General features: G+C 40.7%; 1 protein-coding gene across 1 annotated transcript in view; it reads right to left on the bottom strand.

Moving 5' to 3' along the window:
• Positions 1-1,706: 1,706 nt before the first annotated feature.
• The window catches only part of LOC147683817 (retinoic acid receptor responder protein 1-like), a 54,971-nt gene continuing 41,870 nt past the window's right edge, over positions 1,707-14,807 (bottom strand). Inside the window, exons 4-6 of the mRNA XM_086944221.1 lie at positions 9,836-9,972; positions 3,472-3,534; positions 1,707-3,381 (exon numbers count right to left, since the gene is read on the bottom strand). Of these exons, the coding sequence (XP_086800347.1) occupies positions 3,226-3,381; positions 3,472-3,534; positions 9,836-9,972 (356 nt within the window). The 3' untranslated portion in view covers positions 1,707-3,225. The remainder of the gene's footprint in view (positions 3,382-3,471; positions 3,535-9,835; positions 9,973-14,807) is intronic.

The raw sequence follows: 14,807 nt of genomic DNA, 5'->3' as shown, positions 1-14,807 counted from the left end.
TTTATTTTCTGCTATTCCGTGTTTCTTACCTAGTAGGTTTTTTTCAAAAGTAGAATCATTATTTTCAAGCTTTATATGGGCTAAAAAACGCCCTAGGATTGCACTGAAGACACTTTACGTGGATATCGAATCAGGAGGCTTATCTGTTCCTAATCTTAAAGATTATTATAGTGGATATTTCGCCCAATATTTAGAACAATTTAAACAGGAACACTGAATCCCAAATTATTCATTAATTTTTTTAATGACAAAATTAGTCAAGAGGCTCAAACCCCAGTTCCTCTGCACATCCCTAAATCGCCAAAATTCACCCGATATAAAATAATGCATTGGTTCTTTAAACGTCGCAACTCTTCTAAAAAGGCATTCTCTCCCGCAGTTCAACTTTAGAACTCCTTTAAGAAATGCTCTCATTTTCAAGGGAATCAAAATTGGAGTAGATATTGTTTTTCTATGGGAGCGGGCTGGGTTTAGCACTCTTTCAGATTTTTTAATAGAAGGGTCCTGGCTGTTACCAGGAGAGATGCAGCAATTAATCTCAGGGAATTTTATGTTATTAAATTCATATGTTTCGATTTTCAAAGTACTGCGACAAGTTGAGCCAAGAATGATCGATTCTTCTTCCCAGTTGTGGGATGATCTGTTTTTGATTCCTCAGAGAAAGAAGCCAGGAGCATGGAAACGTTATTTAGCTCAACATATTGAATTAGACCTTAGCACAAGAGTTATTAAAAAATGGCAGGAGCAAGAAAATCATGTTCTTACTGTGAATACATGGAAATGTATAAATAAATTGAATTTTAGTGTTCTTCGAGGTTCTAACTGGAGGAGAATGTTTTTTTTTCACTAAATGGCTCCTATATCGAACTCCTGCCGTCATCTCTAAAATGCATCCGAATGTTAGTGCCACCTGTTTTAGATGTCAGCAATACAGTCCCGCTAATTGGTCCCACACTATAGCTCACTGTTAAAATTGTTCCTTACTGGAATGAGATTTTAGAATATTTACAAAAGTACTTTGGTGTTCAGATTGCTTACAACGTCAAATTAATACTTTATGGTTATGATTCTGATCTTGGATTGTCAGAACAGATGGTAAAACTATTATTTATTGTGATGGCAGTAGCAAGGTCTCTGGTGCTCCAGAACTGGAAATTAATACAAGCTCCTTCATTTAATGCCTGGCTTCAGAAAATGAGAAATGTTAGAATGAGTGAATTTTGTTATGCACAGCGAATTGGGGGGTTGAGGAAATTTGACAAAATTTGGAAATCGTTTTTCGAGTAATTTTGGAAATTGTATTCTGTAAACTATGATTTTGTATTCTTGGTTGTCAATATATGCATTTCTTGCTTATTAATTGAAATTATGATACAAGAACTTCAATAATAAAAAGTTTTTTTTTTTAAAAAGAGAAAGGAAATAGGAGTCGAAATGTGTACTATTTCTAAACATTTACAACTCAAATGACTCCTCCTTAGTATGATGAAGAACCAATCCACATCAAAGACACTGCAAAGTGTGTTAGGCCTACTCGGTAATGTGTATGTGCAGTACACTGACGTTTTAACTATTATAGCCTTGCCTAACCTTTCATGGAGAGACACTTCAACCAAAACCCTACTCGCCATCCTTGTACAAAAGTCAACACAGAGCTTATTTTTACGTAAGCCACCAATAATATGATGTCACAGAGATCCACGGAGTTGATTGAATTATAATTTATTGGCTTTACAAAGTGCTGACTGGTTCTCAGTGCGGTATAATGGACACATAAAACACAGTAAACGTTGTATGACATGATGGAATAAAGTAGACAGTTTTCAATGATCCATGACATATTTCAGTGTTGTGGACATGGTCCAAGGAGAAATACACTTCCTGACTCACAAATGCTTGCTCTGGAAGTCTAAGGATGAACAATTGTGGGTGCACATAGTACCAAATAAAAGTCTGGACTGAAGACATAGCGTACACATATATTCATAAACTGACAATGATAGAGGTGGAGTGTGGGATCAGAAACACTTTATCAGAATTACATAATTATCCTCTACAAAGATGGCGCCCCACTGGAGTTAGTGATAGAAATTCTACAACTGTGGGAAAATATATTTGTAAACGATATTCAGGACATGATAGTTATGTTGAGCAATATTTCATTATACAACACTCTGACATACAACTAGAAGTGTGCGTGTGTGTGTGTGTGTGTGTGTGTAGGGGGAGGGGGTGTTATAGAACAAGAAGCAGAGAAAGGCAGGAAAGAAAAGATTGAGTCAATGAAATAAGTGGCACTATTCTAGCATAATATAGCCCCTGATGAACAAGGATAGAAACCTGCTGAGGAACCCCTTTGGAGCCATGGAACATTGGTATGGTTGTTTTAGTGACGCCAAGTAGAAATAAAAGACTGCCGATCTTTATTCCTTTCTCAGCACCATCCAACGGGTTATTATCATATTGTAAAATGTGTAGAGCCAATGGTGGGCATTGTAGGACCTCAACTTGAGAATTGTTCATCGAAGCATAAAATGGAGTGGAGGCTGTAACTCTGAACAGAGCATAGGTCGTCTTATAAGAGGACCTATGTTTATATTTAATTCGCAATAGTGTATGTTCACAGCTCAAGCCACCATATGTTATCTGCTTCCAAGAAATAAAGTTGGAGCTTGAAAATATATTGGTTTGGCTTTTTGTTAAACAGTTTATCCTACTATTGTAGTGAGGGTAACCAACATGGATCACATAGTTTATATTTATTCACAAAAATGTGTTGTAGCACATTCATCTTTTTTTAAAAGTGAGACAAAGTATCTCTTGTTAAGCAATTATTGATGACGGTCTCTTTACTTTCCATTTCTGTTACAATAAGGCATTTTTAGTTCAGGAGTGCAATGAGATATTAACATACTAGAAAGATTTTCTGCATACCTTCTTGTGAAATTGGCATGCACTTTTACTGCTTTGTAATTCAACTTTGTGTTGAAAGGTCTTCGTATTTTCAGCCTTTACCTTTCGTATTCAAATTCCAAATATTTACCAAATATTACATAAATGTCAATGTTTTTCATAGTCAAACACCTGCATTGATCATTGCATTATGATATATCTCCAGGAACTGCAGCAATGCCGATTTGCTATTCTGTTGATATATAATCAGTCCTCTGTTATTTAGCATATATATATTAGTCTCCCAATTTTCCCCAAACCCAAACATTGTGACTAAAAATTTCCATAAAAAGCTGATCCTTCTTCTGATTGTGATCCCGTGCTTCCTTCTTCAGAACCTTCACTGGGAAACACTGGGAAACACTCGTACTTCACCTTCAGAGGCACACCGGGGTACCAGAACACACGAATGTGACATGGAACTATTTCCTATGAAAACAAAATAAAAAAGAGTTGATCTCCCATTTGTAACAGCAAGAGTCTGCAAAGGAAACTTTAGGATTCAGACTAACACCTCACCTCTGTTGGAATTTCATGGAGGAGGATATTGTAATCAAAGTCGATGAAGTCATCTCTTCTCGCCTAGGGGAAATAGCGATTTGTTAAATAATCATTACGATCATTTATGACATTTCTACTTTATGAGGCATCCCAAAGACCCCAGTAGTGCATGTAAAGAAAATGTGGAACCTTTAGCATTTGTGCACCGACAGTACAGTCCTGATAACACTGTTCAGGTTCATCTTTGCCACAACTGTTGTTGTCATGCCTTCTTTCCCCAAGACAAAACTATATTGTAATCCTCAACTACAGTTTTATATGGAATAAATAGAAGTCAAGTGTAAAGATGTTTGTGAGCAGTACCAATGGGACTTAAACGCCAAGGACATTGTTTTACTCAGTGTCCAGCATGAGTAGGCCTGGGTGGAGTTCGCAGAGTTTTACTTCGTAGACATTCTATTTAAGCAGCAGCTTCCTCAACACGAGCAGCAGATTTCTCAACACGAGCGGTCGTAACCTGCTGCGACCGAGGGTGTTGAGAAATCTCATTGGCGTGATTTTTTCGCGCAAGCGCTCACCAACTTAACGTTGCTAAGCCACTCGAGACAAAAAAACTCCACGTCACTTCGCAGAGTTTGTTGGAACTCTGCACAGAGCGCGGAGTAGTCAAAACTCAGCGAACTTCGCCAATGGAGTGGAACTATTCGCCCACCCCTAATCATGAGTAGATCATGACCTTAAAACTGTCTAGACCAGCACCAACATTGTAGGCAGGAAAAATAGAACCAGAAACCATAGAAACACACCTGAAAGTCAAATGTAAACAACTAGGGTCCTGTGGTGGCTGGCAGCCTTAACGATTTCAAATGATGGTTGCTTTAATGAACTCTGATCTGTCTCTCGCTGTAGAGCATAATGGTTGTCTTCCATAAAACACACCAAAGTAAAGATTCAACAAACCTCTGGGTTTAACTCACTCTGGTGATACACCAAAATGCAGAACCATCCTTGTGAAAGGTACATTTAATGATAATCAAGGCATTTCGGTCACAATGTATAATCGTGATATCGAACCGCAGGTCTGGGATAATGATAATGAAAAACTGCTGAAAAGTTTTCACATTTCATAAAAAGAAAAACATTATGAGGGCATGCGATTTAGGGCAAAGCAGAAAAAAACACCAGTTGCAGTGGGATGTTTCTTATACTTAATGTAAAACATATTGGGCCCAGACATCAAGAGTGGTATGAGGCCAGAGAGAGGAAATAAAACAAGAAAATGTAAGTAGGTTGGGGAAGAGTGTGCAGGGGCAAGGAGTACATAAGAATAATTGGCCGTAAGGGAAAATAATAAAAAGAAAAAATATAAATATATGTCAAAAGAGTGACAAGTAAACACAGTTTTGGATGAGAAAGCATGGTAGTGGAGTGAAGAAGGATGCTGGTTCACACCATTCTGATAAGCAAAAAGGACAAGCAGTGATGTGAGGGAAATGGCTATTGTGGACCCAGGGTAGAATGATCAGAAGGTGGTTCTATATTCTGTTTGGTAAAGCAAAAAAAGAAAAAATAGGAGGAGGGGGAAGAAGTAGTTTAAAAAAAATCTATCAAGAAAGAAAAAGGGAAAAAACATCTTGAGGAAACATGTTATGATATGACAGGCATTAACTGTGTTGGAATTGTTTACAATGCAAATGTTATTCATATTGAAAAGGTTTGGGATTGTGATACCACAATCATTCATATTGAAAAATGTAGGATTGTGGTGCAACACAAAGTTTCACCTAAATGGGATTCCTCAAGCTTGGCTCCGATCCAAAACCTCCACAAGCAGCCTAGGATCCCCAGAAAATGTTACAGGAAGCAGCCACGGCTGCTGCAGGTAAAAGCGGTGAGGCCGAGTGCGGAGGGTGGGGGGGGGGGTGATTTCAAGAGACAATCACAAGGGAAAATTAAATAAATAATTAAATTTCCCCTCATGGTTGTGTCTCGAAATTGCCCCGCTGCCCCACCATTCTTACCTGCAGTAGCCCCGGCTGAGAGGAAGAAGTAAAGCATGTAGAACACATTAGGACGTCACCGTCATACAGTATTTCTGCAGGACCTCAACCACTGCTAGAATTAAATAAGGGCTGATAGCCTAAGGACAATGCCAGGGTGAGATGATCCCATCCTAAACATGAGCCTCCACAGATCACCCTAACCAACCAGACAAGAATGCACTTGCATAGTACCCTACACTGAAACCCAAAAATCATCAATGGGGAATAACCACACCCTCCCCCACCACAACACGATATATCAAACTTAGTTGATCAGGTCGCAACAACTAGCAGAATATACAAAAGCCAATCATTCAAATCAGTGTGTGGAGCATTACCTAAAGTTTGTATGGTATACATAAAATATCTTTGAATCATGTAGAAGTAAAAACTCAATCATATACATGCAACTATAATATATATATTCGACTCCTTTTATAAGGACCTTTATACTTTATACTGAGTAGGAAGGAAAGCTATGCCATCTACATTTACTTTATTTACAAACCTCTGTCTGTCAGCCAGAAGAATTCCTGAATGGATAAGTCTTCCCTCTCTGAATGACATTACATGGGTGTTGCCTATTACCCTGGATGTTGTGAAAACCTCTGTACTAAGAGGTGGTCACCAGCAGACCAGCAATTGACTTTTACATGTCCTTCTGCAAGCAATAACAGCAGTTCTAGCTTATGTGTTTTGTCAGATAATTTTCTAGGGGCAGCTAACATCTTGCTTTTGAACATTTTTATATGGGGGGGCAGATGCAGCTTTTAAAAGCCATCATCACCCTTATATTCTGATAAGTCATTGAGATCAATCTGGTTTTGTGCCTGGCAAGTTCAAGCACCCTACCTTCATCAACTTTTTACATGAGAGCCCAAGTATACCATGATCTCACTGTGGTTGCAGTGTACCATGATATAGAGAATGTTGACTTTCGTGGTTCTGGTGTCTGTGGGTGGTTCTCAGGAAAAGGAGCATTGGGGATATCCTACTTGCTATGTTGAAGGTCATGTATGTTTCCCGTAAGGCCGGAGTGCCGACAATTGAGAACCCTTCCCTAAGTCTTGGGGTGGGGTGTAGAAGAGCCCTTGGGATAAAGACAAGCATTCCTAAACCACGGCCATACTATTCAGACAGGAGCTTATTACAAATGCAGATGATATGTTGTTTATATGAGGAACTCTGATGCTCAAACTCCATGGATTATCCCTGATATAACAATGTTTAGGAAACTGTCTAGACTGCATGTCTTCAGAAGTAAGTCCAAACTCTTCCCCCTTCGAAGTCAGGCTTGGCTGACCAGGTTTCTTGTTTTCGCTGGTGTCCAATCGGGATAAAATATCTAGAAATCATTGTTTAGACTTATGTCAGAGCGATGTTTGAAGAGAACCAAATCGGTACCCTACAAGATGTTGAGGCAATGGTGGAGAGATGGATTAAACCCCCATTGTTGTTATTGAAGAAGGTGTCCACTAGTAAAGTAACAGCAATACCTATGCTACTGTTCATGGAGCTCTCAACTGAGCTTTCTTCTCAATTTAAGTACTTGATAAGCTACACTAGTGCCTTGTCCGCCTGCTGCGAGGGCTGTTTATATGAGTCCAGGCATGCCGACTAGTTTTTATATGCAGTGTGCACTCTGTGTCCATGACAGGCACTTGTACTGGTTCATGGCTGCTGAACCCTGCTACATGTTGAGATTGATTAGGCAGCTGCATGCAATTTTTCTTTTGCCAAATCATTGGTCAGATATATCTGGACTCTTCCTGGCACCCAACCAGTATTGGGTTCATGTCTGACATACTCAACGTTTCTGGTACGGCTCTGAAATACACCCGTCTGTAAAATGTTTTAGCCAATTTATGTTTTCCTGACCAAAGTCAGACTCATTGAAAGGATGGAATCCTCCACTTATGAGGTGTATGAATATCACAGGATCAGAGACACGTTTAATGAGCTTCAGTCATTGCTAAATGCTAACTTTGGCCGCTTCCACTGGGGTTCAACACATTTTCAAAACTCTTGAATTCCCCAAATACTCTGTCATAGTGAGCGGGTGATTTGTGGATTTACTCGCCTGTGAGAGATGAGCCTGGGATTCTGACCTAGAGACCTGAAAAACATATCCAGGATTTACCAAGGACATATCGCTAGGCTCTAGGCTTTTGATGATGGTTTGAAAAGATGTGTACTCTGGAAATGATTACACAGCTTCAAGGATCCACAATGCAGACCTAGTCTGACATTAACACAATCCAGCAACGCTGATTTTATACACATGGAGTGGAACGGTCTCTTCTTCTTAGGAAGGCACGGTTATGACCCTCTCTGAGGTGGTAAATATGCAGATCATGGCTCGCCCTCTTCCAGCTGTGGTTATCTGATACACTGATTTTTCAGTTTTGAGACATGTTCCACTTCAAGCTTAATGGAGGTTTCCCCTCTGCTGGATGTTGCCCATTCCCACCAGGGATGAGGACTGAGTGGAAGATGGGTAGGTCCCAGGGTAACTGAATTTGCCTAAAGCTAATGTTTCAAGGCTTAGGGTAGATCTGAGTGGCGGTCTAGCACTAGTTAGACAATATTAACTGCTCAATATGCTCAATATCCTTTTACTCAAGGAGTCGGATTAATATTGAAGTCCATTCTGCCAGTCATACAGGCAATGTGTCATGCAGTCACCTTGTAAGCTCCCTACTTAGCCTACAATACCTCTGTTCATTGTATATCAGTAGGAAGGATTATTACAGGAAATAAAATATTATTCATTTCCCCCTTGTCCTATCGCCCTCTTACTCCATATTTCTCTGTTTTAAGTTTTCTTTGCCGGTGCTTACTACCTGCAACCATCGGCACAATTTAAGCATTGCACGCCGGGTTCGCTAAGTGGCTCCGCACTCGTGGTGGAGGCCCAGCAGTCATGGCGGGAGGTCCACACTCGTGGGAGGACCTCCGTAATGAGAACCTGCAATGCGGAGATCCAGCCACTACTGTGGGGCCCCCACCACGACTCTGAGGCCCCACCACAACTGTGGGGCCTCCTCCACAAGTGTGGAAGCCCTTTCTGAATCAAGTCTGAACAGTCTTGATGTGCAATATGATAGAAACTGTGTGTGCCTCAACAACGCAGTCCCAACAATGAATGCGTCTTAACCCCTTCGGGGCTCGCGTCGGCCAACTGCCATCGCAAGCACTGCCTCGCTAGTGCTGCGCACGTCCGTTGGCCGACGCAGCCCCGCCCACTCATTAGAAATCGCACACCACAGTGGAATTCGCGCTGCGTTTAAGGAGTTTTTCACACATTCCTTTCTCACGCATGCCTTTACCACGCAGATTTGTGGTAAAGGCATGATTAGTAAAGGAATGCATGGTGAAGATGCATTTGCCCTAAAACTTCTCCTAGCCCTGAAAATTGATAAGCCCTTAAACAGGACCCTTCCCCCGCCATGGGCCCTAAAACTTGCCGCCATGTCTTAAAACCTACCCCAACCCCAGCCCCCGATCCTGAGCCCTAAAACTACCCTTGCACTAAAAACTGTCTCTCCCCCACCCCGCCCTGAGACCTATATTTCGGACCCCATGTTGCAAAAATGCCCCGGCCCCAGGCTCACGGCTGGAGCCCTAAATTCTGGCCCCCAGCACTATAAACTAACCCGAACCCAGCCACCCCACCCTGAGCCCTACAAGCTGACCCCATCTCTGAAAACTACCCCCTCCCCCCCCACCCTGAGCCCTAAAATCCGGCTCCCAGCCCTAAAAACTACGCTACCCTGAGCCCGAAATCCAGCCCTAAAAACTACAACCCCCTCCTCCAAAACCCATCCCCAGCCCCACTTACCATACCGCGTCCAGGGGCCCTTCCTGTTTCTCTTGCAACCCATCTACACATCTAGACCGCAAACTGCCTTAACAATGCACATGCGTGATTAAAGCATATGCATGGTTAAGGCAAGCATGGTTCCGCTTGTGGGGAGACGGCATGCATGGCTCAGCCCGCATTGTTAAGGCCGCTTCCCTTTTTGGGCGCTAGGTTTTGTTTCTGGGCAAAAACAATCAGATCACGGTTAACATTCCCACAGGTCTAATTCATCCAATGATATGCCTGTTATTGATATGACGTGTGCCATTGATTCAGGAATGGATAGACGCAAGAACAAGTCAGATGATTGTTACTGCCAAATGAAAAAGTCATTATTTATCACAACCAAACAAAACAGGGATTCAACAAACTTGTTTTTAGCAAAACACTTTTCCTCATATCTGCTGATTTCATGTCAGAAATTAACCCATTAAAAATATACGTGTAGCAAAAATAATTCCAAGCCTCCGTCTCTTACCCATTGCTTAACACTCTTTATTTGAGCCATATTGTAATGCCGGTTCTCAGTTGACTTTTCCCACATCACCAAACTGCTTCCAGCAAGAGCCAAGTCCCGCAGGGGCTCATGGGAAGGATCAACATGCCCAAAACTGTCTGAAGGGGAGGAAATAAAAGAAGCATTGGTAAGGCGATTCTCCTTTCTGCCTTTGTAGCGTGTTTTCAATTTCGAGCAGTTACAAATTGTACTTTATTGATGTCACGTGCAAAAACCTTCGAAATACTTCATTTGTTCGAAAGATGTTGAGGAAATTAACATGCCCTAAAGAGGAATCAGATTTCACGCTCCTTGATAATGCATACATTTTAACTCTTAACCAGTTTGGATGTAAAATGAATTTAACCAAGACAAGTGGTGCGAAAGATGATAAAATAATTGGTTAATATTTAATTGGGTTGTGGAACTTAATCAGAGAAACTCTTGGCTCAGGCGGTGGAGGAGAAAATATCTTTGTTTTGAGTTTGTACCTGTAACAAGAACTAACATGTAAAACGCTGTTTTGACTGGATTACCGAAAATGAAATTATTTTATTATACAACTTTATGAAACGTTATGTTAAGTGATTCTATGTAGCACATTTAGTATATTGTTTTTACCAGTTTGATATCATGTTGCCCTCACAGATCGAGGTCTGCGATTTGAGGTTTTTCCCAGCTAAGGGTGTCTGAAGTGGGGGAGGGGATTAACAGGCCTATTTTTGTACCGATGACTGGTGGGTGATACTGTATGACTTGTCTGCACACTTTAATGGGGTAGACCAATTATTGGTTTTCCAATACCTGAGATGGTCGTTCTGACAGTCAAAAGACCATTACATTCCACGGAGAACGTCCGCAATGCAAGCCCTGCGTGACCTTCATTGGTTAAAAATTTCTGACCGTGTGGTTCTGCTCCCATCTACCTGCACAATCTTGCTCAGCCATATTTGCCTGGCCGCCCCCTTAGGTCCTCCAATAATGGCAATCTCGTGATTCCTAGAATCCGACTGGCAAAAATGGGAGGCCGCTCATTCGCATATCTGGGACCCAAGATGTGGAATGCTCTCCCGTTGGCACTAAAAACAGAAACCAGTCTTCTGGCCTTCCGAAAAAAATTGAAGACTTTTCTGTTCTAAGTTCTTCTGTTTTGTTTTTCCTTTTTCTTTTTTTCTCAGCAATTGCTTTTTCTTCTCCAGTCTGTCCCTGGCGCCGGGAAACCCATTGCGGGTAGCTGTGCGCAATACAAGTTCAATAAAAGAAAAATAAATAAACACATTTGTTTAAAGGGACCATCCTATTAATCATGTGACATTACACCTTAAAACCCCCAGGTGACGTCTTCGGAGAAAGCAGCATAGAGCCTTTCCTCATCTCCAAGAAGGGTGTCTGTGTAGTATCACAAAAGTCACCCATTAGTTCCACCCTCTTTAACTTTTAACATTTATCTGGCCTGCCTGGTTTAGTCCAATTCGAACTCTAAACCTAGAGTAGCGTTCAAAGTCTTATGGGCCTCAATATGATTTTGGCGATGCGAGGGCGGGACCTACCCGCACCGCCAAGCCCATGTTTAAATCGTCCTCCAGATTAGGAGTTTTCTTCTGTCTGACGGGTTGTTCTTTGGCATTTCCACCACAGTGCCTATGAAATATGGTCCGCTGTAGTCCAAACCGTGCAGGTACTGGGGTTCATGCACACAGGGGGTTACAACATGTGCCCCCCCCCCCCTCCCCTTCAAGCAACCCATGGTGCAGAGGCTGTAGGGCCCCCTTTTTTCCTCACCGCAACACTTTTCATAGCGGTTGCACCGCCATGAAAAGTGTAGCGGTGAGGAAACTCGTAATATATTCAGCAGGGACGCAGCGGCCCACCAAGGATATTGTGGCCTCATGACTGTGGCACCACCACCAAGGATCTCAGATCCCTGGCGGTTGAGGTGGTCCCAGGGTGGCCCAACTGCCTTGGTCGAATGCCTCTCTCAGGTATGTGCCATATCTACTTGTAGACTCCCAGATAGATTCAGGTGTCTGAAGTGTAGAGGGAGAGGATTTGTCTTTGAGGCAATTGAAGCCTGGATTGCCCTTCCCTTGTACATTAAAACCATCCCTAAGCTGCTTGCCTTCAGGAAATCTCTTAAAACTTGGCTTTTTTCTCTTTGATCATTTTTTTTCTGCTCCCTCCTTGTACATTTCTCAGCTAGCGCCAAGGCGCCCCATGGGTATGCAAGCACTCTACAAGATTAATAAATATAACATAACGATAGCTTACACGTCACCTTTTTGGCTCCTTTTACATGACTCATTCCTATCGCCTAAGACAACGCTCATAATATGGACAATTTCTGCTCATTTCTTTGTTGCCGCAAGGAATCTTGCTGCACTGCATTGCAACAAAACCTCAAAATCTATGGCACCTCAGTAGGTACTTCATGAAATACTGCTTCTTCCCATCCAACTGTTTCCGCTCTTGTTAGAGATCTTAACAGTCTATTGAAACAGATTGATTTCTGCATTTGTTTCCTCAGTCCCTTTTCTTACAATAAATGCCTTTTTATTACATTGTATTGCATCATGTCCATTTTCTCTTGATGACGTCTTGTATGGACAGATAATGCACCTCTGGTTCAAAATGTTTCTTGTTTCATTTTCAGTGATAACAAATAGGTTTACGGGATTCAAAAGCACAAAACTCATACCTACACTTCTCAGGTGCGGACGTGGTTACTGCAAGTAATCGCAAAGCCAATGAGTTTAGAGGCGAGATGTACAAAATCTTGCATTTGCGCTTTCCTAATTGCGAATTTTAGCGATTCACTATTAGAAAATCCCAAACTGCCATGTGTGTTTGACACTGTTAGCGATTTGCCGTGGGTCGCAAATGGATCTTCCTCATCAATATTCATGAGGCAGGTCACAATTTGCCACCCATTGTGAATGGCTACTATCACAGGGATGGTGGCCTGCGGGGGTCAGCAGACCACCATGTTTGCGATTGCTTTTTAAATAAAGCAATTTTTTTTTGTAATGCAGCCTGTCTTCCTGAAAGGAAAACGGGATTCATTTAAAAAATAAAAATGAAAAGCTACTTGCTCTTAAAAAATATTGTTGCCCACATTCTCAAAAGGGAATAGGGTCCCAATGGTACCCCTTCCCATTTGCGAATGGGTTACCACCACTTGAAGTTGGTGGTAACTGCGAATGCTTTGCGACCGCATTCCCGGCCGCAAAACATCATACATACTAGGGGTTTTCCGTATTAGGAAGGAACATCCTAAACACGCCCCTTCCTAATACTGAATCTCAAAAGCAAAATGTGATTCAGTAACAAGTCACAGAGTCACATTTTGCCTCTGTACATGGCAAAATGCATTTTACCAGCCGCAAACAGAAATACTTCATATATGTGGCCCTAGGTTTACCAATAACCTCTTTCTTTTTTGCAATGTTGTGGTACTCTCAGAGAGCTCATCTGCCCCCTCATCTCCTCCTTAACACTGCGTCTTTGTTCCTTCTATGGATGTTCTGGGAGGCTTCTGCAGTTCCTACCGTGGAGTCTGGTATTTGCGACAGTGTTGAAGATGCAGTGGGCAATGACTCCATTATCCAAACCATGCTTCTTATCTATGTGAGGGTACAGAGCAGGAATATCGTCGTAAAAATATCGACTTACCTAAATATCGCTGCAAAAATATCTACAGGAAGAAATATCGATGACAAAAATATCGTCTGACCAGAATATCGACAGACAGGTAAGTAATATCGTTAACATTAATATAGTTGTAATAAATATCGTTTACAAAAACATAGTTTACAATAATATCGTTTTTTAAATAATTATAAGTAATGTAGTGTTTTTAATGAATATTTGTAGTCAAAGTAGTATTTTTAGTAGTATATTATTATTTAATAATGTATTTTCAGTTGAATTTAGTATTAATAGTTCCGTAGCGGGTTGTGGGTTTATAGGGGAGTAGGGTGGGAAGTAATTTAAATATAATGAAATAATACATTAATTAATGTTTTAAATGAATATAAATAGTGTAATAAATAATAGTTAATTAATTTCAATTAGTTAATTGAATAATAATTATTAAAATTAATTATGTTATTTTTTTAATTAATTTTAGGTGTGTGTACAGGATTTTTTTAGTGAAAATGTTTTTGGGTAAAGGGGTATTTTTAGGGTTCAGGGTCAGTTTTCAGTTTTTGGGTAAAGGGGTATTTTTAGGGTTCAGGGTCAGTTTTCAGTTTTTGGGTAAAGGGGTATTTTTAGGGTTCAGGGTCAGTTTTCAGTTTTTGGGTAAAGGGGTATTTTTAGGGTTCAGGGTCAGTTTTCAGTTTTTGGGTAAAGGGGTATTTTCAGGGTTCAGGGTCAGTTTTCAGTTCTTGGGTAAAGGGGTATTTTTAGGGTTCAGGGTCAGTTTTCAGTTTTTGGGTAAAGGGGTATTTTTAGGGTTCAGGGTCAGTTTTCAGTTTTTGGGTAAAGGGGTATTTTTAGGGTTCAGGGTCAGTTTTCAGTTTTTGGGTAAAGGGGTATTTTTAGGGTTCAGGGTCAGTTTTCAGTTTTTGGGTAAAGGGGTATTTTTAGGGTTCAGGGTCAGTTTTCAGTTTTTGGGTAAAGGGGTATTTTCAGGGTTCAGGGTCAGTATTCAGTTCTTGGGTAAAGGGGTATTTTTTGGGTTCAGGGTCAGTTTTCAGTTTTTGGGTAATGGGGTATTTAAATATAATGAAATAATAGATTAATTAATGTTTTAAATGAATATAAATAGTGTAATAAATAATAGATAATTAATTTCAATTAGTTAATTGAATAATAATTATGTAATTAATTATGTTAATTTTTTATTTAATTTTAGGTGTGTGTACAGGATTTTTTTAGTGAAAATGTTTTTGGGTAAAGGGGTATTTTTAGGGTTCAGGGTCAGTTTTGGGTTTTTGGGTAAAGGGGTATTTTA

Source organism: Lissotriton vulgaris, chromosome 11 (genome assembly GCF_964263255.1).
Source record: "Lissotriton vulgaris chromosome 11, aLisVul1.2, whole genome shotgun sequence".
NCBI classification, from domain to species: domain Eukaryota; kingdom Metazoa; phylum Chordata; class Amphibia; order Caudata; family Salamandridae; genus Lissotriton; species Lissotriton vulgaris.
The sequence above is the reverse complement of the archived record's forward strand: the minus strand, read 5'-3'. Positions and strand labels throughout refer to the sequence as shown.